Genomic DNA, 27,846 nt, shown 5'->3' on the forward strand with positions numbered 1-27,846 from the left:
TTATTGAGTTCTTTGTCTTCCTTTGGTATAAACTCTTTACCCGAGGCGGGAAGTCTGGCCAGACAATCAAACTTGATTGGAAGTTTATGCTATTCCAGGTTTAATATGGTACTTCATTCAATATTTTCATTAGAAACATAAGTACATGAGTTTTATTATATCGTTCTTCTCGGATACAAATTACTGATTGATGTGCTTTGGGCGCTCCTCATTTGCGTTCTCCTCAACTATTAGAAGTGCTAAACAGGTCGAACAATTGAATCGACGTCCGAGGGGCTATATGGAGAAATACAGTCAATGTGGTCGAAGACAAGACCATTTAGAGACCCATAGCTTTATTACATCTCTGTGCAAGACAATTATTATGAATGTGGTTCCCCATAATTCATAATATTTATCTCCGATGCATAACTGCTATGAATGTCGCAATGACCTGGCGGATGCTCCACATATTCGTATTCGGATTCGCAACCAGGATGACAGATCACCAAAGATGATGACAAATGCATCTCTCCTTTTGGTACAAAAGACCATTCAAATCTAACTGTGATCCGTTTAATTTTTATACACAAATTGAGGACTCATATCTTGAGATTCCGGTGACTATAAAATGACTACCAAACAACGGGTTTTGCTCCTTGGAGCTACCGGCGAGACTGGAAGCTCCATTCTAAATGGGCTTCAAGAGTCTGGCAATTTTGTAGGTTAAACTTGAATGAGGCTACCCAGCTTTTGCGACCTATATTGATTTATACTTTCCCATTCAAAGGATGTAGAGATCTTAGTTCGACCTGCTTCCGTGAAAAAGCCATCAGTTCAAAAGCTTCAAGAGCAAGGCGTGAGGATCTGGTCCATAGATCTTGACGATTCCACCGAACTCACATCTGCACTGACTGGGATCGACATTCTCATCAGTGCCATCGGTCCCCATGATTTGTTACAACAAAAGAAGCTACTACAGGCTGCCAAAACTGCGGGGGTGAAAAGAATAGTCCCATGTGCTTTCATTACGGTCGCACCTCCGCAAGGCGCCATGTTGCTTCGCGATCAGGTACGAGTGTCTTAAACTATAAAGGTGACCGAATCTCTGACTCGAAATAATAGAAAGAGGAGATATACAATGCCATCAAGTTATTAGGTATTCCATACACCGTGATAGATGTCGGATACTGGTATCAAATCTCATTTCCGTCGCTCCCGTCCGGCAAAGTGGATTATGCAACATTGTTGCCGAAGAACGTCATCCATGGCGACGGCACGGCACCAAATCTTCTAATTGACTTACGTGACATTGGGTTATTTGTTGCGAGTATACTATGCGACGACCGTACATTAAATAGATACGTGTATTCGTTTGGGGAGGTCCTTAGTGAGAACGAAATTTACCGTATTGTGGAGGAGCTTTCTGGGGAGAAGGTAGAATCGACTCGGGTAAGTTGGCCCCTTTCGCGTATCTTGCACACTCTAAATCAATTAATTTGCAGGTGTCGACTGAATCTATCGAGGAAGCCGTTGAACAGGCTAAAGCTGCTTTGAATTTGAATCAAGAGGATCCGATGAAGCGCATTGGCCTCTATAAGGCTCAATACGAATACAGCAAATATGTGCGACAGGACAATACGCCAGAATATGCAGACTTTTTGGGCTATCTGAACGCACGAGAGCTCTACCCGGACTTAAAGCCAAGAGAATTCCGTGAATATTTCACAGAGGTCATGGCTGGAAAAGCCAGGAAGGTATACGATAGTTAAAAACGCCACCATTGTGTTTTGCCACTTCAAATATTGAAAATCCTTGATATTCCTGCATCTCGCACAGAAATTAACGACGGAAAGATGTAGGGGCGAAAAAGTAGCTGATCCACTAGAGTGTGTACTTGAAGCCCACCAGACCTTCTATTGCTTCCCCTCTTTCCTCCGCACGTTTGTTTGCCCGAGAGAAGTGAACAAGCAAGCCACCCACGATGATGATGGTCAACGCATTGGCTAGTATTGTAGTTAGAAGGCCAGGGTGATAGCTCGGCGCATCTTTAGCCCGAAATACCGTCGTGGCCACGATTCCACCAATGCTACCTCCTCCGATTAGAGTGGCGGAGGTAAATGCTCGTTTCCACTGGCCGCGAATATTGTTGCTGAATTGGTTTCGTTTGTTAGTTTATGCAGTATGAAGCTTCGAGAGAATGTGTCATGGGTACCTTTGCCATGAAACTAGAGCTGGGCAATTTGCGTTTCCTAAAGAATGCGATGTGGTTAGAAGGAGCACTATTTCAGCCATAGACTTTCTTCGCAAACATACCTCCGATGGTCGCCAAAAACACGCCAAAGTATCGTGGGCCAGGTTGATGAAGATATCCCATTAACCCAAGACCTATAAGCCCAAGTGCAGCGTTGAGGGCAACAATCGGACCTCGGATTCGATACTTGTCTGCATAAGCCGCTTCCGCAAACATGACTATCGCAGCTGCAACGTATGGTGGGGCGACGAGGCATTGTGACTTTGCGATGGAGAAGTGCATGCTTTGTGAAAGAATTATTGGCAGAAAATAAGCGATCGAGTAAGTGACGGTGGTTGTGAGAAGGTAAAGCATGCAGTACGCCCACACTTTGAGATCGGCTGCATGCGCCAGATAGGATTTTAGAGAGAATGGCTCAACAAATACATCCGCTCTATCTCTTTCCAATCGGTCAACGATAAAATTTGCTTCCTCTTCATTCAGAAATCGCCAGGATTGGGGTGACTTTTCGGGAAAGTCTACTAAGATAAAGGAGGCTAGACCGGCAAGAGCGCATGTCATAATACCTTCGATCTATAGCCGGGTCATGGTTTAGCAAAAAAACACGAGATTTTGGTGAGGTAACAAAGCTAGGCAAATGTCCTTTTTTACTTACGATGAAAATCCATTGCCATCCCGATCGTCCGCCGACCCCCTTTAGCTGCATCAAGCCATAGGCGAGAATGCCACCAAAGCCAGAAGCAGTACTTCCGATCAGATAGAAGCCAGCATTGCGTTTTTGAAGCTCATAACGGGTGTACCATGTACTCAGGAGAAAGATGCACCCGGGATAAAACCCTGCCTCAAGTGCCCCAAGAATAAGCCGCAACCCGGTCAAGGTTTGCCAATTCGGGACGAATCCAAAAGCCTAATTTAGTCAGAATAAGTGTCGACTTCTTTAAAGTGCGACATTAGAAGAGTGATTGAAGACATACTATCATAATCGCACCCCATAGAAATGCGATAGTAGAGATGAAGTACCGCGGGCCAACCTTGCGTATTATTGCGGTAGCCGGAACTTGGAAAATTGTGTATGTGATAAAGAAAACAAGTGATGCAATGCTGTACGCGTTGTTTTTCTCATTCATATGAAGATCAACCTGCATACTGGAAAGATCGTCAGCTCATTTCGCTACATAGTCAACTTGGGCCTCGGGCTTGTTTCCTAAGTGGGCACTAGATTCTTACCCCGCAATTGAGGCGGCTCCCATGTTAGTACGATCCAAGAGACTGATGCAATAAAGAAGACCAAGAGTGATAACGAGACGGATGTCAATCCTTCTGATGAGCTTTCGCTCGTTGCTTGGAGTCATTGGGCTGACTATATTCTCCTTATGAACCGCAGTCTTCTCCAAGTCATCATTCCCATGGTGCTCGATATCCTTCTCTTCCCGCATCTTTGCGTTTCCTTTCCTTTTCCAAGTAGGCGAGTGGGGTAAAAGATCAAATGTGTGTAACGATCAAGCGATAGACTAGAAGCAAGTCCAAGAAGGTGATGTAGAGGGATGGTTTGTAGAATGAGGGGGTTTCAGCGTCTTTTAAGCTGTCGGAGGAATAGAAAGCCTAAACTGCTTGACATCTTTTACTTCCAGACTGGGCTGCCCTTGGCATCATAATTGCCTAGGTTCAACTTCCTGGGCATGCGGGGTATCATCTGACCCAACTATTTTGAATGTTCTGAACCGCGGACATATTCCGATCTACAACTTGAAGATGGCGATGGAGCAGATCTCGAAACAGAACTTCGTCGTAATGATGAATAGACAGTAAATCTAGAATTCACTGTTGAGCGCGTCAGATTCCAAGAATGTATGAATCTTGAGGATGGACAAGATAATGAGACCTCGTCGTCTATATGACCCAGCCACCAAGTCGGCTTTATGCGGTTCGATCTATGTCATTTTAACTATGTTCTTCAAGTTTCCTTGATATACAATATGTCAAAAATCTACGTTCCATATCTATAATATCTCGCCTCCCAGCACATTCTTCCATCCTGTCCATTGGGGGGTTGAAAATAATCTTTATAGCATAATCTATTCAGACATCATAATTTAAATAGTAAAGATTCACAAACTACCATTACTTGTTATATTGCTTACAGCATGAGAGATCTTCTATTAGCGCTGCTGGTTGCAGAGCGCCCTTCACTCTGTTAGTTTTGAATGTAGCTCGCGAATTTCTCCCCCAGTTTCAGCTCAACACATTGCTATGACATCTACCAAGAATTCAAGTTTCTGATTCGCAAGTACTCAGAATAGCAATATTCAAGTTCCCCATCGTTAATTAACGTGGAATTTAGACCTTGTCATCTCCTATTACGACATGAACTTGGCCGTCGTTATTCAGCTAGAGATTTAAAGTACGAACTATTGTCTTGGCACATATTTTCGGACCCGAAATAAACCTAGATTATCACGTATATTCTCTCCTCCGAAAATAAATGATTTTAGAAAAGACGTTGGGGCCTTGCAGATGCCTGACTTTTCGTAAACTTGAATAGTGGCAGATCGAAACAGCTTCCCGTTACGGTAATTTGTGGGGTGAACCCTCCGGACGTCGTTATCATTGGATAATGCTTCAACGCCCCACAACGTACATAGAGTAGCGATGTCTAAATTTTTTGTGATCGTAACTGGTCCCCTTTTTGCAGCGGCATTGCCGACTAGTTTCAAATTTAATTTGTCGATCGCAATCGCAACTAGTACCAAACATGGCATCCAAGATGCGGCGTAGCCACGTTAAGGCTAAGGCTGACATTGAACCCGAGTTGCAGCAGAGACTGCGGGCTTACTTCGAAGAGTTGAGTCTTGTGGGATTTGAGGCTGATCCCAGCCTAAAGTTTATTCTTCAAATTGTTGGGCTCGCGGTCTATAAGTAGCTCCTCGCTGCACCCCCATCTCAACTTATTTTTCATCTTGCATACACATCCAACTTCCTGAATACCTAGCTACTTGAGCAGCAATCTTTTCTTATTGAATTTGTTCACGCTTTCAAGTCATAGTCTGAGGATTTCTCTTTATACTTCTCCTTCGCGGTTCGCCTCTCAAGCTTCGCATACAATGGGCACCATCACCGACAAGAGCATTTCTATCGCCGAACTGGTGGTATATATCCCAGTTACATTATTGGCCATCTTTGTTGTCTTTCGCCATGGATTTCACAAGCAACTGGGATGGATTTACCTCTGCATATTTGGAGGTATTCGCATTGCTGGAGCTATCTTGGAGATTTTGAGTACGCAGCATCCCGACAACACAAATGACGCAGAGTGGGCGATGATCCTGCAATCCGTCGGTCTTTCGCCTTTGTTACTGTCGACTTTGGGTCTTTTGAAAAGAGTGTCAGTTTAATTTCCCCCATAAGCCACATCATACCGTTCCATTGCTAATATACCGGTAGTTTTGACGAAACCACCACACGCGCACCATCCGACCCGAACTCCAATCGCAACATCGTCTTGCAAGGCTTAGGTGCCGTCTCTGGAATTTTTGGTAAACTGTAAGTATCTGGTTATCGAGCACCTTGTGTAGATGCACCATCGTCTTAGTGCTGTATGTTTTCTAACACATGAAACTTTCAGGTTTTCCATTTATACCAAAAGGGCTACTGCCGTTTCTCGCCGAAGCCGAGTTACCCAGCTTCTCCACATCCCCGCATTAATTGCACTGATTTTATCTATCAGTGGAGGAAGTGACGAAGCTTCATCTAACGTGTCAGACCATTCCGGTGGCCAAGACAAGGTCCGCGGCGCAATTATTGTTTATCTTCTCGTCTACCTTGCCGTATGCCTTCTTTGGGTGATCACTACCCGTGACCTCAGAAGCATGGATGCAGGTCAAAAGAGAATATTCTCCTGCGTGTTCATTGCATTGCCACTCATCGCTGTTCGTCTACTATACAGTCTCATAAGTGCTTTCGGACATAACAGCAAGTTCTCAATCCTGGGCGGAGACCCGAAGGTCAAGCTCGGCATGGCAACCATTGAAGAGTTTCTTGTTGTGGTCATATACACTATTCTGGGCCTGGGTCTTTCTCGCTCAACTATGGATGTCCATGGTCGACAACAACAAGCTTATCCCATGGCGTCTGAGGAGGGTTCCGAAGAGTATGCGCCCGGATACAACAATGTGCCTTATGCTAAGGCTGGAGCTCAGCAGGCGTATGATCAGAATTACGCACGACAGAGCCAAAGAGAGCAAACGAGATAAGGCAATATTGCCCATTCATCAAAGGCTTTCTTATGAGGTTTCGTGTTTCAGTCGGTTTTAATTATTTTGATCTACTTACAGAAGGCGAGCATTGTTACATTTGCGGTTTATTTTGATGTCCTTGATTATCATGATGTTGCATTGGATGAGATTGAAAAAGGAGCATAGAGCATAGTATACGACAGTATTGGAAAGTTTCTCAGCAAAAAAAAGGTTTTCTGAGCATTATTAATTTAATTTCAATCAATTATTGCGCATCCTGTATTCTCGCTTTAAATCTAGATTCTATTCCAAGTCTATTCCTCTATAAGTCCCACAAAATGATTTCTTCCCATTCCCAAGGTATGATTCTCCGGCAGATGCAATGATTCTGACTGTTTTCCTGCGCGTAAGAGTTGCGACATCGCCAAAGCCTGATTAATTCCCATCGAATACCCAATCTTATCAAGACAGTCCATAATCCATGAACGCAGATCCTGAGAAGCAAGACCCGAGTTAGCGGCAATAAGTAATTGCCACATCAGACAGAAACCTCCTGCTCCTGTCACTGGCAACGGGACTTGATCGTTGTCCTCTGTTCCTGCGCCAAGATGGTAAGGCACACTCGCGCATATATCCTCCACCAACTGTGAAGCGATAAATCGACTATGAGCAGCCAATGCGAGTTGCTGTCGACGCTCGGGGCCAGGAGAACAGCCTTCTAGAGATGCCACAGTTTCGATGATGAGTTCATGCAAGAGGATTCGCACAGAGCGCCAGTTATTCCACATGTTGCTTGCTCTTAGACTTCCATATAAATGATAGGTGTTGCCCCAAACAGTTCGGCCAATTTGAGGTCCATTAGAGAACGGATTTTCAATTTCTTGGTACTGCCAAGGCGTTGGGACACTTATGAAAAGTGATGCGAGGTTTGCATCGATGGTTAGGGCTTTACGAATGATCTCGCCGGGATCAAAGATGCTCCCATCATCAATCGATGCTCGTAAATCGGCCAATTTGATGACTTCGAGGCAAAGAAGATCGATGATCTGATCATTTTCATCCCGATACTTCATCGCGTTTTCTGTCAGCCGGATGTAAAGTGCGGTGCTGCGTCTTTTTCGATAAATGTCACAAGTGTTCTACGGAGACGACTATTAGTACCGTATCAATGCTGGTATACGAAGAGAACGTACAATGTGCAAGCGCAGTTGGGTGAATATTTCCAATCCCTCTCGGCGCTCTAATTGTTTCAATCCTCGATATTCGACTAATCTTGCCGCGCCTTCCACGTGCTTCATCCATCGGTCGATAAAATGACCATCAGAGCAGGTAACAACCTGAGAGACGTCAGATAATGATTTATCCTAGTACGCCTGCGATGATCAAAGGGTAAACTCACTTCATACATGCCAAGTAAAACGACCGCGGCCAAAATATCATCCCTATCGGATGTTGCGATATCTGCAAGGCCCTTGTTGGTTTCAGATAACGCTTTGGTATATTCCCTTCGAGCCTTGAGCATCATCTGTGGGGATGATCTGATATTTGATAAGGCAGCTAGTCCAACTGCGTTGAGAGCGGATATAACCGCAACGTTAAACGGGTCATTAATGAGTGGCAAAAGATAGGACATATATCCCTTTTGAAGACCCCCAGTTATGTAGTGGGAAAAGAAGTATCCCATCGCTAGGTCGTTCAGTGGATTTTCTAGAGCATATGGCACTGAGTTGGGGTAGTCAGGTGACGAAGACGAAGCCACCCGTACGTTAGCGGTTTTGGTCGTCGCATGCTGCTTTTTCCTTGTAGAGCGTTGAGAGAGACTGATCGCTTTGTCATTTTGATTTCTGAAGGCTAGATCCAGCGTATTCCTATAACCAGGACATTCAACTTTTGCCCTGGTGCATGGACTGCATGTAGGAGTGCCTTGGTCGCACTGATCGACCAAATTAGCCGGCTTTCCTCCCGAGGACCCTTGCTCTGCCTTATTTGGGCCCGATTAAGATTAATGTGGGGCCAAATTTACCTTTAAACGTCTCGAACGACAACGCTCACAGGCACTGCTTGGTTTCCCACGATAAACCATGCGAGCGAATCTTGGAGCTAGCACGAGCCAATGCCCCTCGTTTCTACCTATCCGGAGTTGAATCGAGTGACGGAAGGGGACGGAAGGCGTGTATACTTTCCACTAATGTGAACAAGCAACACCAAGCAACAACAAGCAATTTAGAATATGTGGAACCGGGCTGCACAGCAACGCAACGGCAGACGTAGACAGGGATGAAAAAAGATGTAGAAGGTAAAAACGGACAGATCGAAATTGGGTAATGATTTCGATAGACCAGATGCGAGCCAGTTTTGCCACACATCTCGTATCTCCACACGGACCACCCCAGAACGTCCCGATTAGGCAACTGTTTCGATCTGACTCAGCTGGTTGTGGAAAAGCTTTGGAAAAGCTTAAATTTCTTATCTTGAGAATACATAAGGCTGAAAATAGATCAGGATCTAGTTTCTGAGACAGGGTATGAATGCGCTAGACCCCAACCGAGCATAAATGTCGGCGTAGCCTCCGTCATCAAAATAACTTCCAGGATCAGGGTTTCAAGAAGAAGAAAGGGCTGGGAGAAGAGAAGAGAACAATATAAACTGAAGTTCAGGTTGGGAACCTTGGAATCTGGTGGCCTTGGTTAACGCGCAGGTGGTATACAGTAAATTCACAGAGCGGTGGTTAAGGCTGTCTAAAATAAGGCATAAATGTGAGACGCCAAACCTTATTCCGTACCGGGTGTCGAGGATTCAAGGTGTCAAGGTGTCATAACTATATGGCTAGACATCCCAGTCAGTTGATTTTCTGTGCATTGCTTGTTTCTTTCTCTCATCAATCACCTGGATATTACCATTTCCCACTGCCATTTCCCACCAAAATGAAGTGGTTCCAAACCTCTCTTGTGTCCCCGGGCCGCACAATCAAACTCCAAAGGGAGTGGAAAGTCTTACATCAGTATACATTTTGCTCGTCCCCAGTCCACTCACTATGAAACACATTATTCTCAAGGCCCTCGTCCCGCAAGCGTGCATGAGCTTGATTTTTACTCATTCTTCTCTCTGTAAATTGTAATTCTATTTTTTTTAACAGTTTAGCACCCCGTAGTAGCACGTCAGGGCATCTGGAGGCTACAAGGTTGGTGCTACTAGTATAATACTGCTGAAGTTCTATGCCCAGATGGTTAAGCTTCAATCATGCTATCTTAAGATGTACTTCTCTACTTATCTTTTCAATCGTCTTTCTAATTCTCTTTCCACTTGTTTTTCTATGTATGTAGAGCTTATGGTACAGATGGCGGTGTACATGAGGTTGACTTCGGTCGACATTGCTTTCAGTGACAGCGTTAGCGCGTTTCTCTATTCACGAGCACGCCAGCAGGAGCAATCAAGGGCTATATTCGAACATGACGAACAAGCTTTCTTTCTCCAATTTTTTTTTTCTTTTTTTCAGATTTCAGGGTTCTTTTGAACTCTTATGACATGCATTCACAAGATTCTGAACAGGGACAGATTTTATTTTTATGGAGTACACTATCCCGCAGATAGTTTGAATACAATAATTTAAGCTTAGCTTTCTAACATTTCTTTTAAACGTCCACAGTTTTGATCCAAGAGTGATCTAGAGCAACAAGTTAATTTAGTTTAAATTCCTGTAAAAGGAATTTACTTCGAGCATTAGCATGGCGTAGTATCTAGTAGCCAAGCTTGAAGCCACCCCAGTTCAACTTGGAGAAGGTCTTCTTGGGATCATAGGCAGCTCTGATCTCTCTCATGCGCTCAACATTTTCCTGGTCGAAGCCCTTGAATGGGTCTTGCCACTCGCCTGCATCGCCCATATACACGAACTCCCGGGCAAGACCATTCTTCTGGTTCTCTGCGTGCATATGCTCAGTCAGCTGACGAGCCCAGCCCTGAACACGAAGATCATCCTGCGCTAGGTCCCAGCCGGTGCTGAGTTGCCACCCTGAGGTTTGTGTTAGTATCTTATTGTACTCAGTTACATCACTAGGGGGTTGTCTTACAGATCAGAGGCTCATCATCCAGACCCCAAACGTTACCAACACCGTTCTTCTGAGCCACTCTAGCAGCGCTAGCAGGAGAGATATTCATGACGAATGTAGGGTAGAGTCCTTGGACATCTGAAATTTCATCAACTGACGCCTTCCATTTCTGCAGCATTCCGTAGAGAACATCTGCATCGGGAACCATCGAGTGATGAGCGAACATAACACTGTATCAGGCATGATTTATTAGCTAAGAGTCTGGCGCTATTCATCATTGGGTGGATCAAATACCGGAACATCTGCTTAGGCGAGTCTAGAGTTGAGGCCCACTGCTTGCCAGTGGTGACATTGTTGATCTTGGCAGTACCGGGGATAGCAGTGAAGTTGGCAAATTCTGAAGGTGGGTTGCTGACACCAGCCTGGACACCGAGAATCATTGGTTCCAAAACCTTGGTTGTAGCATTGTAAGTGACAGTAATCACAGATCCAGCAGCAACAGGGCTCTCGGAGTCGGCAGTGGCCCAGGAGCAAACAGCCTTGGTGTAATCGTATGCGTAGGTCTCGTTGAAGGTCTGGATCGTGGTACTAATGTGTGGCATATAGTATGTCTTCAGAGTGAATTTGGTAACAATTCCAAAGTTATTAGCACCACCTTTCAGAGCCCAGAAAAGGTTGGGATTGGAAGTCGAGTTTGCGATGACTTGGGTTCCGTTACCAAGAACGACATCGTAGCTCGCGACGTTATCCATGGCAAAGCCGTACTTGTTGATGAAATAAGATACACCACCAATAAGAGTAAGTCCAGGAACACCGATGGTCTTCAAGCGACCACCAATAGCAGTGCGGCCGTACGGATCAAGTGCCGAGTAAACATCGTACCAAGTCATTCCTGGCTGAACTTCGATGGTATCACTGTTCACCTTGTAGCTTGTCATGTTGTTGAAAGCCAATAAAACACCACCATCGATATTGTTGGATCCGGGGAAGTTCATGTGACCACCGCCACGAACGGCAAACTGAGCATCGCACTGGACACATGTCTTAACAGCAGTAGCAACTTGTTCATCTGTGTTAGGCATGAAAATGCAAGCTGGGCTCAGGTCCGCGCGGATATCCCAGTAGTATACAGCCTGGGTTGTGTAATTGGACGAGCCGGGAAAGATGAACTGGCTTGGGTACAAGCTGGAGAGCTTCTTGCAGGCACAGGCAGCCCCGGTAGTAAGGTCGAAGCTTCCTAAGGAGGTGTTTATAGTTGCACCAGTCGAGACACTGGCCTGGGATGCATTTCCAATTCCAAAGACAGAGGCGAGCCCCAAAAGGGACAAAATCGACTTCATTATTGTAGGTGCCGAACGATAAAGAGATGTGAATTGGAGTTCTTCAGCAGCGGCGTTCTATCATCTTATATAGGAAATGATGGACTGACTTCTCAAAAACCCGAAAACTCGATCCGTGCTATGAATAGTCATTGGACGAGGTTTCAGGCGTAGGTAGCAGTTTGATCCAAGCTCCACATGAATTTTTTGAATGTTGAATAATTGACGGGGGAGAGGTCCCGAACCTCGGGACTATCGAAAGATCCAGTTTCACGGTGGTTTCACTGGCTATAAGGAGTATCCGAGCCCCATACTATCCGAAAGAGCACATTAGAATGTGGATCACTTGTCCAAAAACGTGAGAAGATCCTCGTAAGGTTGAAATCAATTTTATTTGCCGTCTTGGCATTTGCCGATCATCCTGACCGTAGAAATCTAGTAAGAACATACATAGTCGTACTCGGATTCGCATTCTCAGCATCTACCATGGAACGTCACTTAGGAGAATCTCTTGAATATTTTCCCGTAGCTGACACGAGAAGCATCCCAGATTCATAATGGAAGCTCTTTAAGATCCACCATCTTGAGCTTCTAGAATATCATGATATGCATACGTACCCTTTATAGTTCAACGCGAGCAATCCTCCTGCTAGGTAGTACAGTCCAGTTCCGACCCGTGTTTTACTAGTGTTTTATTTTTTTGAAAGACAGGTACTAGTCAATAAGTATCACCATATCTTTCAATTTGCATGCTCAGATAACCTAGGTACTAATATCTAGTGGTAGTTATTTATATCCAAGCATGAGAAGGCATTCTAGATCATCGTGATATCCAAGCGCATAGGTGACGGAGTGGCTGATAGTATTAATGAGATCAATTCCACTTTGCCATTTCTAGGCCTGAAGACATACGGCTTCACTATGTATTATCTGATCGCCAAGAGAACAGGCTCCAAAAAATCCCACGGGGTGGGTTAATTGAGTTGCTATGATTTCAGCATCGAAGGCTTAATATCGAATACGATCGTATTCGGATTGGTATCAAAATTCAATCAATGAGGTTCCAAGGTTGGGAAGATCCGCGTTGCAAGGTTTCGGGTTCGGGTTCGGGTTCGGACTGGTACAGCAAGGAAATTCTCGAGCCTCTTTTGGAAGTCCTAGCAAGCTGGATTCAGGGATACTTAAATTCGACCTTCGCCCCTAGATCACCTTCATCTGGTTTTGTATCAAACTTGAATATCAAGATCTACACCGATTCCCATCTCCTATTCGTATCGCACAACAAAAAGGATTCCATACAAATATCCCAACCCTGGCACAGGAAACAAAGCAGCATCCACCCAATCTATAGTTATTCATTTACATCTCTGGTATCCATCGTGACTTTCAGCAGCCGCTTCCAATAATTCAATCAACATGTTGCTCTAGTGCCGTATGAAAGACCAAATAATGAGACGAATACTGAGTCCACCTCCGACTTGGAGGTCCACAGGCCGAGGATCATTTCTATACCAATTGTCACCCTTTTTCCCAGTGGGCAATCAAGACGCTTTAGAACCATAAAAACCATAATATACCACCTATACACTCATGAATTTGAACCGAAAGTCAATATATCATATACTATAATGGCTAACAACTTGAATGCCACCATTGGGCCATCATCATTATCGCCTCTTTCTCATCCCTGGCGGATATGTCTAACGTCGTCAGCCCCAGCAGTAATATCCTACAAGCTCCAAACATGAAACAACCGATTTTCAGATAAAAGTGCATCCAGCTCTCATATTGAGGAAATAGTTTCAGGCGAGGGAAATTGCTGCGGCAAATCCTAGCTTCTCTTGGACGCTCTAGAGGTTTCGCTCTGAGAGCTTGGAATCTGCCAGATATCTTGTTGAAGATGAACATATCACAGTCTTGAGCAACAGAAATTTGAATGACATTAGGAAGTTCGAAATGTTGCTTGACTGGGGGTGGTTTCAACCAAGTCTGTCGGAAATCTCCGCCCAGGGCCCCTGACTTTTCCGAAGGATGTTGGAATGTCCCAACTTGAAGCTAGTTATCCACGTATATGTTGCGCGCCCTTTGCAACCTTGGAAGCAAGTCTTGCGGTCATTACGAGGGATAGGTGCCAGCCAGATAGCCTTTGCGCCCGGTCTATAACGACGTGTATAAATCTTCGAGGAAAGATAAATTAACTAAGAATTCGATTCTCAGGAGGGCTTGCTGTTGTTCTGTAAGCTAACCCCTTTTTTATATCAACTGAGCCTGCTTACTGTCAGGATTTATATAGTAGCAGACACGCACAAAATTTCGTTTTGCCTTTGAAGCTGTCACGGGACCCAGCCCAATTGCTCCATCGGCCACTGTAGCCAGCAGTGGTACTCCCCATCCAGTGCATGGTATATACCCCGTATCATATGGATGCTTAAGCCTTGCATCCACCAGGCCCATTCAAGAGAATGAGTAATGACACAAAAATATGAAAGGACAACCAGGGCCTCAGGCTTTCTTTGGCGAAGAAGACTCAGATATCCATCGGATAGCTCCAAAACCCAAACAAAAACATCTGCCGTCTGCATATTTTGATAGCCCTGTTCTTCCAACATTGCAAATGATTTTCCTAGACCATGAATAGCCTCAAAGTAAAGATCGAGTTCCTCTGTACTTGGCACATTATCCTTCAAAAGTTGTCGCAAATCATTTAAATAGGACAGGTTCATCGTAGATCTACTGTTCCGCGTACTGCTCCTCATGCTCCCATTTTTGAATATTGGCGCGAGGGGCCCAAACTTGATCGGGTCCCCTGCTGCAGAAATAATAAATCGTGTACCACGAAATAAGGCTAGCAGCTCAAGATCTTTTTCTCCAAACATCCAGAATTGATCAGCTGATCGTGGCTTTGCACAGGAGATTAGAGATGTGAGAGATGAGAACAAATAGATAGCGGGAGCATTGTCCTCATCTATGTTTGGCATGATAGTAGAGACCATCTGCAGTGCTTGCTTATGGTGAAATTCGGCCTTATCAACATAATGAGCATGGTGTTCAGGCCTCAAATACGCCAGGTGTAAAGCTGAAAAGGCTAAGATACCGTGCAGAACAAATGGGAATGAGAATCCAAATTGGGGGACTTTGATGCGCCAGACGGTCTGCAATATCGGAAGTCGAGTAATCGTATAGCATGTTGAGGTTGAGTAGTGATGGAGTAATTCCATTTCTGCGATCCCAATGGCCATGTCGGTATTTTGACCGGGCACTGAACTACCACCTGGACCAGCTGGATCGCTAGTGCCTTGCCCGATAGATGGCAATTCATCCGATTGTACGAACTCTACTGAGGATGTGGCGGACGGCGGAGCAGATAATGGACTCCTGGCCGCTGTGCCGATTGCCTTCTCGGAGTAGTAACAATCGATCGCATGTTTGGTACAGTTTTGGCAGTGCGGTCTGGTTTCATCACACTTTGATGCCGCCGAAAATGTTAATTAGGCTCTCAAACGGTTGAGGTCAGAATCAAGAAAAAAAAAGCTTGCCTACCTTTACTTTGCGCGCTTTGCAACGCTGACATCCATTCCTTGATTTGGTATGCGGTCGTCGAGCCGTCGAGCGCTTCATTATGAGAGAGGGCCCATCCAACGTTCGTAAGTGTGCGCTCAAAGGATCTTATAAGGAACACTTCTGGGCAGTGCTGGCACTCGCGGAACAGTTGAGAATTTTACTGTAGTAACAACCGGAGCTGCATGGTGTTGACGTAAGTGACTGTACTTAACTAGTTAGCCGTAATCGCCAGTCCTGTGCTAAATATATATGTCACAGGAAAGGTAATACAGTGTCTATAGTCAATCAGATCATCAGATAAGCCCTGGAGTCAGATCCTTGAGCAGAACCAACCGAAAGCTCACTGGGGATTTAATTGTGGTGCCTGTACATTCCTTCGGCACTTTCTCCACAACTGAGACCTTCCCCTTTCTCCGCCTTGAAGTTCTTGCCTGTAGAGACAGCCGCCTACCGCTTTCGGATGATTCTGCCGGCGGAATTGTTCTCTCAAAAAGGAAATATTGTCTGATGGGTCAAAGTGTATGCATAACATGAGATGATACTGTCAATTGTGTAATAGCCAAGTTGTTATAAATCATTCAAATCGCTCATATATGTGCACATGCTTTTATCGATTTATCGGTTTCTCGTTAAACAAACCTGATATCAATCAGCCAATAGATCCATGCCAACACCGCGCAAGGCTCCCACTGCCCATTCAGGATATTTCGATTTATCGCCTTCGTAAATATTTGAGAAAAATTCGCGAATAAAGGCCGGGTACCTATCTTCAATGATGGCTTGTCGCAAGTTGCCCATCAGATTCAACATGAAATGTACGTTGTGGATGGAAAGACTGTATGCATTAGCGAAGAAGCAAAAAGATCCGCGGGGATTAGTGTCTTACAGATGAGCACCGACGGTTTCTTTTGCTGTGATATGATGCATATAGGCTTTCGTAACACCAAGGCCGCCTTGGTCAACCGGTCGGCAAATAGTACAGGCGCAGCCCTCTTCAATTGGGGTAAAGTCATCGGCAAAGCATTTGTTGCGGAGGACCATTGTGCCAGACGTGACGATTGCTTGACCAAACCGCTGATCGATTGGTTAGTATGAAAAAACAGCAAAACGGATGAGCAATACTAACCGCTGTGCGAGTTGGCCACACGCAATCAAACATGTCTGCACCAAGAGCGACTGCGACAACAATATCTTCAGGATATCCCTACATATACATTGTAAGCATTGAAGTAGCAGGCTGGAGCCGGAGAAACTTACCACACCCATCACATATCGGGGCTTCGATTCTGGAAGATTGTTTGTGCAAGTATCCACCCTGCCGAAATTAGTTCATCGTGAAAAGAGACCCGACAGATGGAAATGGCCTACACTTTACAGAACTCCTCTTTGGCTTCTCCTCCCGACAAGCCTCCGATGGCAATTCCAGGGGTATCTCGGGCTACCATTTCTTCGCAGCATTGTTTTCGGAGTTCTAGATCCAAACCACCTTGAATAATGCAAAAGAGATTTTGCCTCTCGGGGTATTTATGCTCATCAATGCAGCGGTCCAGCCAACGTATAGAGCGCTCCATGGCCTCCTTAATCCGTGCATGATCCGGGGACGTAGTAGCAATGACGTCGTCTAATTGCATGATGATATCGGAACCAATTGAATTCTGAAGGGAGATAGAGTGTTCGGGGGTCAGAAGCCTATCGAGAATTAGCCATCTATTTTTGTTGCGGGGCTGCAGAACCGCAATCATACATAGGCGAGCCGTCGTGGGGACTAAGGAATCGCACGCCTTCCTCGGTCACAGTAGCCAATTTTAGAAGAGATACCATCTGGAAACTTTATGATGTTCAGGTCAGTCTCAATCACCAATACATCGTGGCAGATCACCGGCAGTAATATCTCACCCTCCACTATCGGTCAGGAGATTCCGGTCCCATCCTTGCAATTTGTGCGAGCCACCAACAGCATCGAGGACTTCCTGACCCGGCTTTAATCCAAGGTGATATGTATTATTCAGACATAGCATGCATCCAGTATCGCGTAGTTGGTCGTATGTCAGGCCCTTGAGAGATGCCTGTGTTGCGACGGGCATAAAGATTGGCAGTGGGACGGATCCGTGGGGTAGTTGAAGGGTGCTAGCACGCGCCTTGGTGGTCTATGAATAAATCCATCAAGATTTTATAGTCAGCGAATGTCATGGTGAGTATTTGGAGGGGTCAAGGACAGAATACCGAACATTTCGCGTGCCGCTCAAACGTCAATGCGGAGGGCATGGATTTTCGAGTAGACTCCGTAGCAGTTGACATCCTTGCGACTGATTTATATAATTCCACGTGTATATATTTTGGAATCAATCTAGCCAGCACCGGTGGCATTGCATGGGGAACCTTTTCGCCAACAGAAACATTGCGACTAACTGGAGAATCCTTTATCGTGATAAGCTGTTTGTCTGGTTTGCATAGCAACCCAAATGGGTATAGAGTATATGTAGCCCAGGGCTTGCTCACACCATATCTAACAGGGTATATCACTTGTGGGACTTTGACAAACAGAATTTCATGAATCGTTTAAAGATAACAGTTTTCTCCATATCACATGCATTCCTCATAGTACTTGGTTTGACAGCGACACTACCCCGGAGATAATTTGCTAGTTTCCCGAATTGCATATTGGCGGTGAATAGTGCATCGAGCTATATGCATCTATAGTTCTTATGTCTGTTCAAATGCTGCGCGTGACTGGGACACAAGTCAGTCATTGGCTTGTTCATTCGTTAAAAAGCACTTGTTATGCGACCTATTATCTGGACCCACATAAGATTTTAACACTCAAATCCGATAAAAATGCCTACCTGGTGGTTCGATGGAAAAATATCAGGTCATTTCATTGGAAGGTATGCTTTTTGTGGTTAGAAACCTCTACAGTAATTGAAAATGAACTTCCCATCGCCATTCAGCCATTGCCGAAGCCTTCCCGGGAAACCCCCCGCGAAGTCGGAGAAGGCCCGACATGGCCAGTGCGAGATGATTGCGGGGGCATTCTCCGGGGTTCAGGGACTGCTTATGCCCGAGAAAAAAAAAAAGAGCAAACAAAAGGGGGTTCGAGGAGCTTTCCCCCCCCACGATTTGACTCAGAATTTTATGCGCTCTGATCGCCAATTCCATCCACTGCACGATGGCCGAGAAATATGGACAAGATGTCGAGTACGCCGCAGAAGTAAGTTCTTTACGAAAAAGTTTATTTTAATTTCTTTATTTTGATCTAAAAAAAGCTTTATTGCTACAGATACCGAGTGATCCGGTTATTGAGGCGCGCGAGAAAGCTTTGATATGGAAACAGGATCTACGAATTGTTCCACTTTGTGCAGGAATTTACCTTTTATGTTATTTGGATCGATCCAATATTGGTATGTTTAATTATTCAGAGTCGAAAGACAGAGGCTCATTGCAGTAGGAAATGCCAAAATTCTCAACGAGGACACCCACAATGATCTTCTCTCTGAGACTGGGATGACCTCGTTTCAGTATACGTATGGCGCGACTTGCCCATCGATAAAGGGAATGGGTGACTGACTCGCTCCTATAGGATTGCACTCATGGTCTTTCTCATAGCCTACGCACTGTTTGAAGTTCCTTCCAACTATTTTTTGAAGAAGCTTAGGCCTAGCGTACGTCAAAGCCTTTCTGGCATCTACCGCAGGGTGTACTAACAAAATACAGCGATGGATCGCGTTCCTAATGTTATCATGGGGTGCAGCTACTATGGGACTAGGTGGTACGCATACCTATGCTCAAGTAACAGGAATTCGATTCCTACTGGGTGTCATGGAGGCTGGACTCTTTCCCGGATTCGTCTACTATCTGACATTTTGGTACCGCAACTCTGAACGATCAATGCGAGTAGCTTTAATTTTGGCTTCTGCAACGCTCGCTGGTGCATTTGGTGGTGCTATCGCATTTGGCGTAGGCCATATGAACGGTGCGCATGGGCTCTCGGCTTGGAGATGGCTCTTCATAATTGAAGGGGCACCGTCATGCGCCTCAGCATTCCTGGTTTGGTTTTTTCTACCAGATTATCCCGAAACGGCTCATTGGCTTTCACAGGAGGAGAAAGAGCTTGCAGCTTATCGGTTACAGACCGAAGGGTCGAAAGGTTCGGCAAGTGCTATGTCTTGGGCCGATGCAAAAGCAGTACTTTGCGACTGGAGATTATATGCTCACTATGCAGTATGTTATTCCTGGCGAACGATATTTTTTCAAAACAGCTTTCATTGACTTTTTCTTAGGTTTATTTTGGCATTTCCACGCCTTTTTCTAGTCTCTCTCTCTTTACTCCCGCTATCACGTCCGGCTTAGGCTATTCTAACTTACGGGCGCAGCTGATGACAGTGCCCCCGTATGCGGTGGCATATGTGGTCACTGTAGCTGCGGCATGGTCTGCGGATCATTTCAACAGGTAAGTAGTGTACCTTGACTTTGGAATCTCAGATAATACTAACACTTCACAAGTCGCGGTCTTCATTCTGCTATGTTTTCTTTCATTGGTGCAATGGGCTTTCTCGCCTCGGCTGTACTCCCAGCAGACGCGTACCTTGTAAGCAAACCAATCACATCAACTGAAATGGCTCTACGGAAATCGCTAACCAATTTTCAGCATCGTTATGGTTGTCTTATAGTTGCAGCTAGTGGTGCGTTTGCCTGCATTCCTCCATTACTGGGATGGCTATCATCCAACCTCAAATCCACAGCTGGGGCTGGACTCGCAATTGCTTTGAATGTTTCATTTGGTGCACCTGGTCAGATTGTTGGAGTATGGATCTACAAATCAGACGAGGCAACGATAGGGTACCCAACGGGACATTGGACTAATGCTGCCCTTCTTCTTTTCGTGACGGCTGGGTGTATTTTACTACGCCTTTATTATAGCTGGAAGAACAAGCGAAATGGTGGTGATGAAAATGGAAAGAAGTTTGCATATTAGATTAATTAGAGCCTGTGGCGGTTATGATGAATATCACAAGCAGTTTGCCTTCTTTGTCGGATAACACAGATAAATAGCTTTCATACTAGTGTGATGTCGCTAAACTTTGCCCAACAGTACATTGATTTTGAGACATAGGCTCAGCGACTCGATTTGTCAAGGGGTAATCCATAAATATTTGAAGCTCTTCACTGCCTGTGCTGTATATCGAAAACTACATTTTAAGTAAATAATACGTATTACAAATATTTCATATATCATTCTTTTTTTCAAACAATCAGCTAGTTGTAAAAAGAAGACAAGGCATTGTTGAAAGCAAGGTTCCCGGGATGGAATCTCTCCGGGTCCCCTTGCCTTTCAGCTAGCCACCCGTTCCCGCACTTCCAAGGTACTTTGTGCGTTATCATATACCTCCATTATATTCAAAAGTCTTCTTACGATACATATGTGGATGACAAATAAAACAATTTGATATAGTGCTATGATTTATCTCAAATGTCTAGGGGCGAAATTCTCCAAGAAATACACGGAATAATCTAGCGATGGGGCTGTCAATGATTCCTAACATCTATGCTGTCTCCAGTTTGACAGACCCCACCAATTCCTTAAATCCCGAAATTAAAATTCAAGTGGTATACAAAATTGATAAATGAGAAAAGATAGATCAAATAAAGTCACACACCATGATATCCTCCCTAACAACCGCTCCCATTAACATGGCCAGCATGGACAACGCCCGCGCCAGCTAGTGCAGCAGTATGGTTAGGCCGACGAGCCTTGCGCTTTTTCTTATTCGTATTGTAGCTGTGGGCTGCCTTTTGATAGGCATCGTAATCACGAAGGTACTGACCATAACCGTCCTCGCGGTAGGTGGCCCGGGACGGAGGTTGAGGTTTCAATTCGCTAAACCCAAAACACATATTGAGAGAAGCACGAAAGAAAAATCAACTATTTGAATTGGCGGGAATAGTTGAGTGCGCGAGGAGCTTTGACGAGCGACCGTGTTATTAATGAAGGCCGTGATGCTCAAGGTGATTCTTAGTGTGGACACAACTATGAAGCCACCAAAACTGTGTGAATTCGGAATATTTGACCACTTTATAGACGCTATTACTGGAGCCTATCCTATCAGTAACTTGAATTGCACAGCCACCGTTCGATAATGCCGAGCTTGATCCTGAGTCGGGCGCATTCTTGGATCTGGGGCCGACCGGGGGCGTGTCAGATCCGAATAGGAAAGTGATTCGGGCGATCGATGGATCGTACCAAAGATTCGATTATTGTCCCAGCGAATGATATTTGGATCCCTAAGTATGACAAGATCCATGGATGCTCTATAAATCAACAACTGTATTGTGTTTTCAATCACCCATAAACTCATTTCATGAAATTGTCGATAATTATCGGAAAATTACAGTCTTCTACAAATAGACAACTACACATATGGCAGAGTGCTGTACAAGAGAAAAGCTTTATTTCATGCTCAGATCAAAAGCAGTGTGGAGTAATATGACATTATCTTCCAAATCAAAACAAAAACAGAGCAAACGCATTTAAATTTCCACAAAGTCGTGGGAAACAAGTGAAAAGCAAAGTTCCTCATTAGGCATGTCCTGTCGATATTTCTTGTAGCCGAAGCAATCGCAAACAATTTGATAACAAGCTCTCAAGTGCAAAGAAGTGGAGAAAAAGAAATCGGTCAGCGTGAAATTCAAGAACTGGTCAAGTTCAATCAAATCCCTGAGTCCCACACAGTCGTACATATCCAATGAAAACTCCCAAGTCGAATTGTTGCCTGAGAAGGCCGTACCAAAAGCTGTAAGTCAAAAAAAGGTCAAAGCAAGTAAGCAAAAAGTGATTTTGTGCTTGAAAGAATATGAAGCCCAGAAAAAATAAACTAAAAAACGAAAGCAAGAAGCAAAAAGAGAAAAGAGAAAATTATCATCAAGACTGTCGTTTTCAATGTTTGTTGTTCCTCAGCTGTGAATCCTCAAACACGTCTGTTGCCACCATTTCCCGATGGCTCATTTGTGCTATAGATGGTCTGCTTCTCGCTTTATGCAGCCCTGGTATCGACGTACTAGCTGCCTCGGGTAAGTCAATTATCTCAAGGCTAAAGCTCGAATCAACTAGCCCCCTGCGGAGCTAACAGTAGCAAGAATCATCTTAAGTCTTCGGGTTGCAAAAAGTTTTCAGATCGGCACCCAATAGATTCTAGAACTCGTTCGGCTTCCAAAAAGGCAGGATGTTGCGTCCCAAGAAGGTCAGGCGGGTGGCTGACGGCAGGGACCCACAACCTTGGAACCATGGATATCTTCACCGATTCATTTCCAAGGTCGGTAGAGAAACTGACGGCACGCACAGACTGCAGATGGAAGGGATGTTCCTTGTCAGGGCATGATCCAATAGCTTTCCGAGTCTCAATGGCTGCAAAACAAAGTGTCGGATCTTCCCCTCTTATTCCTCGGCTTCTTCGAGGCCAGACCGTGGTTCCAGTAACGCGCCTAAGCCTCTTCAAAATCTTCCGCAATACAAGCAAGCCGACAGAGAAAAGAATGTTCCTGAGCCGTTGGGATTGAGTTGGGTGTCACAACCACAGTGGGTAGTCACACAACGCCAAGCCCGGATTGTAAGGTACTGAGAACGTAGGTGTCGGTGAGGTCGATGAAAATGGAGAGGGGGGCCGGATCACGAAAGGAATAGACGTAGCTCAGTCCTCATCCCAAGATGTATATCCATTGCCCCTTTCTTCAAGGCTTCCTGCATTGTCCTTGTCCAGCCGAGAGCCGGGTCTCGAGCCCAGGCCTCCTGAGAACACGGTGAAGAAACCTTGCTGCAAGTTCCATCCGCATCGAGCCAACCGTCATTGTTTCACCGGCTCGGGAATGTGGCGCGCATATCCGGGATTCGAGGAGAAGAAAAAAAGGACGTTCGATGCACGATGAGGTAGGTGTGAGGTGTGGTGCGTGATAATTTTTGGCCTGCATAGCGCATAAAAGGAAGAGCAAAACAAACGAAAGAGCAGCAAGGTCTGTGTGTTGATGTGGGCCCACACAAAGACCGCGCAGTAGTAGAAGCAAAAGCAGAAGCAAAGTCAGGAGAAGAATGAACACGAAAAAGAAAAAAAAGATTTGCAAAGAAGCGAGAAAAAAACTCCGCAGGCCAGAGATGAGCAATCAGCGCACGCACACACACGTTGAATAAAAACATAAAAGAGAATACCACCCGAACAAAAGAAAAAACATTCGAGTCATGAAGGAAATCGAATCAGAACCCGCCTCCACCGCGACCATAGCCCGCTGTACCCTGTGGAAAGAGTTGACCCGGATAGACGGTAGAGGCACGCGGCTGCTGGTTGAGCAGCTTCAGGGCGACTTCGGCAGCATCTTCTTTAGCATTGTTGATGTATTGACCATCGTACCAGTAGCGAGCTGCTACCGGCTCGGTCAGTCGTGATTGTAGAATGGTGACGGTACTGGACCAAGCGGTTCGACCTCCTACATTTCCGGCGCAAGGGTAATCAGCATCCGCTGTCAAGCTCGGAGGTAAAAGTCGGTGTACGGATCGTTCTGCAGCTCCACACCTACGATGCCGAAACACGCGGTTGGTGGGTAGAAGCAAGACGAACCCGAAAAAAAGGGACAGAAGCAAGAAACGCATATCAAGGATCGTGGAAGAAGGATGCTGTGACAAATAGACTGTGGGGGAGGAAAGGAAATCAAGAAATGGAAATGGAAATGGGCAGGTACCTCGCCGATCGGACACAATATTGAAGATGGGGACAGCCAGTTTGTTGCGTCTGCAATGCTCTTTGGGATTGGTTAGCTCGCTTGATGCTTCGATGTTATAGGGAGGTCGGATTTTGGCAGGGGCTTTAGGGAGGGGAAGAGAATGGGGGCTTTTATTAGGGACTATATAGAGGGGTGGAATCCAATTGGTTTACCTGAGAGCTGATCCTGCCAGCTGGGGCGGCCGGTCCCTGGGGGGCTTGTGGGAATTGACATGATCAATTGAGGATAATGGTAGATATGAAGCTTGTTTCAATGTTCAATTGATGAGCAATGATGTTGAAATTGTTCGTTACCGGCGGATATGGAATGGTCTTTGTGTGAAAAGAAGCAATTCAGAATATAGGAACCCGATGAACTAGAATTAGAGTCGAACGGGAAAAAAGAAAAAGTAAACGTGGAAAAAAGCAAAGTAGATATAATGGAGAAAGAAATCCAGCAAAGCTCAATGGACCGGGAATCTTGCGTGACCTTTTTAAATGCCCCTCGGTGATGGACATGGGGAGCGGGGAGTCATATAAACGGTGGGCCATATCTCCAATGACCCCCAGGAGACGAAAATAATAATAATATTAAATTATGATTATAATTATAATCATAATTTGTTCTATACTAATAATAATAATCTTGAAATGTCATTATTTCCCCCTCCGTTCGAATCCACATTCATATTTTATTTTATTTTTATTATTTAAAATGCATTTATTGATTTTTCACACATTTTTCTCTTTTCTTTTTCTTTTTTTTCTCCTGGCTGGTCAAACATGGAGCCCAACCCGTCAAACCTAACCAAACGGAACGACCTTATGCATGGCTATGGGTACACGGTACAGCGTCAGCCTGAGTACCCCCTCCTCCCTTATCCACCAGTCAAGGACTGGTGCGGGAAGGACATGCGGATCATTTTGAGGCTGCAAGCTGGAACGGGCCGGCGCACGCCGACCAGACCAACCCTTGAAGAAACGCTAGACAGAACAATGCCGTAAGGGTTGAAAGATAAACGGGATGTTCCACTGCCGAATCCACAGTGAATGTGACAGGCAAATTGATCATTTACGCAAGGAGAAAAATGAAAAAATCTCGACTAGTATGGGGGAAACGAAAACGAACACAAAAAAAGGACCTAAAATCCATATGGGAATGAAATAACATTAACAGACCAATAGAATAATGCATAGGTGAAGCAATGAACAAGCCAAAGATGTTCAAGGATTAGAATATTAGAATGGGAAAAGGAGAGAGAGAAAAAAATCAGTACCTAATATGACGGGGCGAGATTGGATCGGGATTGGATGGCGAGCATGAACAACTCAGAGAACCCCACGTTGATAATATGATTGCGTCGGTAGCCCCGTCCCTGCCTCATCTGCCAGGCATTAGGATCAAACCAAAATAAACAGATTGGTTAGGTTAGGGTGCATAGACAATAACCAAATCGGTGGGTAACAGTTCTGGAAACCCTGAGACGTATGAAATGCATGGTGGTGGGATATGTGGGTGATCTCTGCCCAAGCGGACCAGGGCTAGGTCCCCGTCATAAACTAGTCAACTAGTTTATGACGAATGGGTGGTGCCCAAAAGTACCGGAGAAGCGAAGAACGGGCGGAGGATCAAAAATGGATCTACTGTATGTACACAATAATCTCATATCGTAGAGGAACGGTTGGGCCGCATAGTATTAAAATAATCCTAAAATAATAAATGGATGCCGAAAATGCAGCTAAAAATGTCAAATTCAATGAAGCGAGGTGCCAGCTCATCAAATGGATGAGATCATAACATTGGAATCTAGATCTCTGTCCAGGAAAAGGAACATTCACATTCTACTTTGTCTATTTTTTGGTTGCCCCGAGGTATCTGGAAGTAATAAGCCGAAGGGAGCAACTTGCCCAGTGTGGTCGAGCTTCTGCTATGACCATGGACCAGTTGGTTAGCCACAGACCGGGCCGCTTTGCATGATTCAGGATGTTGAAATCAACCCCATCGTGTATTGTCTTAATATAATAGAAAGTCTACAATACAATAAAATGAATTAACATATGAGAAACATTAATAAGGACAAACAAGGACAACCATATTCTTCACTACAAAGTACGTAGTTCATTCATAATTACCATTGATCCGGTAGAATCACCCACAGGAACTCCAGTTCGCTGGCAGCACAAAGATCCACTCACAAGGATGTACATACATCTTAGGTACATATCCATTAAGCAGCTAAAGCCTTAGAGTGGCCATCGGTACCAAGTATTCAATGTAGGTCATAAGTCACTCGGGACCATTGGGGAGTCCAAGCTCCCTCGTAATTCGGATTCTAACCGCCTCGGCCGTGCAGCACCGCAGCAACCGCCCAAAGAGAGGGGCGCACTTGGGGAATAAAAATGCAGCACCGTACATTAAAAAAAAAGCATGAAATTAATTTTAAATAATAGAAAAATAAATACATACATACATGCAAAAAAAAGAAGGAACAAAATAAATTCACACCAGTCGGAAGAGACGGGCTTGATTCGCCGCTTTCTTTTCGCAAGATGAAGTTGGGCACTCATACTTGCAGTTGTTGATGAGGGATTCTTGCGCCGTCGTCTGGCGTTCAGCATGGTTCCATGGTTCCATGAGTTTCATGGATGTGACGACTATGCGGCTACAAGACCGATAGACGACTAGCTCCGTGGGGAACAACCATAGAAATCCAGCCTAACGTTCTGGGTTACCGTTCATGAGGAACAGGAATCCCTGTAAGCGCCTTTGGGCCCCGCACAAGCTTAATCGACTCAGGCAGCAAAATCACTTAAATGCCAGGGTCTGGTCTTGGGCGTGATCAAAAAGATTCATTCACGGCCAATCAATTTTTTGGACCCGGGAGAAAATAGAAACTATTGAGGGGGACGTTTCATTTGATCTGATTCTATTTATTTGCTATTTTCTTCACTGCTTCGCGCTAGTGTGGATTCTAGTATGAGTTCCTGGTTTCGCATGCGGATCATTCAGAGCGACTGGGTCGCCTCTTCTTCGCCTCAAATAGTTACTCGGTTCAGTCGGTGAGGGGTATTACATATTCATTCGACTAAAATAATTGAAATCATCAACTGCCAAATTGGTAAATGGTTTTCTTAGTCTGAAAAAAAAAGCGGCGGTCAAACTTTGGGAAGGATAATATGCATCGCCAACAGAGCACCGCAGGATGAAGATGCCATGTACACGCAGGTCCTGGACGGCATAAACGAGAAAATCGAAGAAAAAAAAAAGAAAAAGAAAAAGAAAAAAACGAGGATCTGGATGCGACAATGCATGAAGAGCCACATGGCCCACATGCCGGTCTCCAAATGCCATGGAAAATAGATGAACCGCCCAACACCCTCCGAGCTTCCGAACATGCTATCCAATAGATAAATCTGGGCCGTGAATACATCACAAAAATATTAACAGTGGAGAAACAGGGGATTAGAGGGTAGCTTTGCATCTAACCATCCCTGTAAAAAAGGATTCGAAAAAATCTGGCTGGTTGTCATCATACCCTGTCGTGAGCATCATCATAGTATCCAGACCGGATGGGGTCTAGTATACGTAGGAACCAATAAAGAGGTGCGAAAACAAAAGATAGAAAAGAACAAAAGTACCAAGCCAGCTCATAGGTCTCATGATTCATGTACTCACGTACATCATCTTGTCGAAATAGATCGTCTGTTGCCATT

General features: G+C 44.9%; 11 protein-coding genes across 11 annotated transcripts; 4 read left to right on the forward strand and 7 right to left on the reverse strand.

Moving 5' to 3' along the window:
* Nucleotides 1–610: 610 nt before the first annotated feature.
* N7478_008672 (aromatic alcohol reductase) lies at nucleotides 611–1,751 on the forward strand (the record flags this gene model as incomplete). The annotated part of the gene is made up of 4 exons (XM_056924886.1): nucleotides 611–700; nucleotides 770–1,051; nucleotides 1,105–1,431; nucleotides 1,485–1,751. 4 exons carry the CDS (start codon nucleotides 611–613, stop codon nucleotides 1,749–1,751), a joined length of 966 nt encoding a protein of 321 aa, XP_056777612.1.
* Nucleotides 1,752–1,863: 112 nt separating this feature from the next.
* On the reverse strand, nucleotides 1,864–3,669 carry N7478_008673 (uncharacterized protein; the record flags this gene model as incomplete). Its single annotated transcript, XM_056924887.1, has 6 exons — nucleotides 1,864–2,131; nucleotides 2,195–2,231; nucleotides 2,296–2,806; nucleotides 2,889–3,140; nucleotides 3,208–3,379; nucleotides 3,461–3,669. 6 exons carry the CDS (start codon nucleotides 3,667–3,669, stop codon nucleotides 1,864–1,866), a joined length of 1,449 nt encoding a protein of 482 aa, XP_056777613.1.
* Nucleotides 3,670–5,334: 1,665 nt separating this feature from the next.
* On the forward strand, nucleotides 5,335–6,483 carry N7478_008674 (uncharacterized protein; the record flags this gene model as incomplete). Its single annotated transcript, XM_056924888.1, has 3 exons — nucleotides 5,335–5,619; nucleotides 5,746–5,773; nucleotides 5,993–6,483. The coding sequence occupies 3 exons, from the start codon at nucleotides 5,335–5,337 to the stop codon at nucleotides 6,481–6,483; spliced, it is 804 nt and encodes a 267-aa protein (XP_056777614.1).
* A 296-nt stretch (nucleotides 6,484–6,779) lies between these two features.
* N7478_008675 (uncharacterized protein) lies at nucleotides 6,780–7,990 on the reverse strand (the record flags this gene model as incomplete). Its single annotated transcript, XM_056924889.1, has 3 exons — nucleotides 6,780–7,604; nucleotides 7,659–7,802; nucleotides 7,865–7,990. The coding sequence occupies 3 exons, from the start codon at nucleotides 7,988–7,990 to the stop codon at nucleotides 6,780–6,782; spliced, it is 1,095 nt and encodes a 364-aa protein (XP_056777615.1).
* Nucleotides 7,991–10,202: 2,212 nt separating this feature from the next.
* Nucleotides 10,203–11,851, reverse strand: N7478_008676 (FAD-binding oxidoreductase; the record flags this gene model as incomplete). Its single annotated transcript, XM_056924890.1, has 3 exons — nucleotides 10,203–10,474; nucleotides 10,533–10,741; nucleotides 10,806–11,851. The coding sequence occupies 3 exons, from the start codon at nucleotides 11,849–11,851 to the stop codon at nucleotides 10,203–10,205; spliced, it is 1,527 nt and encodes a 508-aa protein (XP_056777616.1).
* Nucleotides 11,852–14,163: 2,312 nt separating this feature from the next.
* N7478_008677 (Zn(II)2Cys6 transcription factor domain-containing protein) lies at nucleotides 14,164–15,448 on the reverse strand (the record flags this gene model as incomplete). Its single annotated transcript, XM_056924891.1, has 2 exons — nucleotides 14,164–15,294; nucleotides 15,371–15,448. The coding sequence occupies 2 exons, from the start codon at nucleotides 15,446–15,448 to the stop codon at nucleotides 14,164–14,166; spliced, it is 1,209 nt and encodes a 402-aa protein (XP_056777617.1).
* Nucleotides 15,449–16,036: 588 nt separating this feature from the next.
* On the reverse strand, nucleotides 16,037–17,475 carry N7478_008678 (tRNA-ribosyltransferase family protein; the record flags this gene model as incomplete). The annotated part of the gene is made up of 7 exons (XM_056924892.1): nucleotides 16,037–16,226; nucleotides 16,278–16,465; nucleotides 16,518–16,595; nucleotides 16,649–16,706; nucleotides 16,760–17,080; nucleotides 17,136–17,219; nucleotides 17,288–17,475. The coding sequence occupies 7 exons, from the start codon at nucleotides 17,473–17,475 to the stop codon at nucleotides 16,037–16,039; spliced, it is 1,107 nt and encodes a 368-aa protein (XP_056777618.1).
* Nucleotides 17,476–18,557: 1,082 nt separating this feature from the next.
* Nucleotides 18,558–20,363, forward strand: N7478_008679 (uncharacterized protein; the record flags this gene model as incomplete). The annotated part of the gene is made up of 8 exons (XM_056924893.1): nucleotides 18,558–18,599; nucleotides 18,669–18,789; nucleotides 18,837–18,912; nucleotides 18,969–19,050; nucleotides 19,103–19,609; nucleotides 19,762–19,838; nucleotides 19,892–19,976; nucleotides 20,037–20,363. 8 exons carry the CDS (start codon nucleotides 18,558–18,560, stop codon nucleotides 20,361–20,363), a joined length of 1,317 nt encoding a protein of 438 aa, XP_056777619.1.
* A 695-nt stretch (nucleotides 20,364–21,058) lies between these two features.
* On the reverse strand, nucleotides 21,059–21,283 carry N7478_008680 (uncharacterized protein; the record flags this gene model as incomplete). Its single annotated transcript, XM_056924894.1, has 1 exon — nucleotides 21,059–21,283. One exon carries the CDS (start codon nucleotides 21,281–21,283, stop codon nucleotides 21,059–21,061), a length of 225 nt encoding a protein of 74 aa, XP_056777620.1.
* A 2,347-nt stretch (nucleotides 21,284–23,630) lies between these two features.
* N7478_008681 (uncharacterized protein) lies at nucleotides 23,631–24,023 on the reverse strand (the record flags this gene model as incomplete). Its single annotated transcript, XM_056924895.1, has 1 exon — nucleotides 23,631–24,023. One exon carries the CDS (start codon nucleotides 24,021–24,023, stop codon nucleotides 23,631–23,633), a length of 393 nt encoding a protein of 130 aa, XP_056777621.1.
* An 892-nt stretch (nucleotides 24,024–24,915) lies between these two features.
* On the forward strand, nucleotides 24,916–25,137 carry N7478_008682 (uncharacterized protein; the record flags this gene model as incomplete). The annotated part of the gene is made up of 1 exon (XM_056924896.1): nucleotides 24,916–25,137. One exon carries the CDS (start codon nucleotides 24,916–24,918, stop codon nucleotides 25,135–25,137), a length of 222 nt encoding a protein of 73 aa, XP_056777622.1.
* Between the last annotated feature and the right edge of the window lie 2,709 nt (nucleotides 25,138–27,846).

Source organism: Penicillium angulare, assembly GCF_028827245.1.
Source record: "Penicillium angulare strain IBT 27051 chromosome Unknown utg000005l_segment0_segment0, whole genome shotgun sequence".
NCBI classification, from domain to species: Eukaryota; Fungi; Ascomycota; class Eurotiomycetes; order Eurotiales; family Aspergillaceae; genus Penicillium; species Penicillium angulare.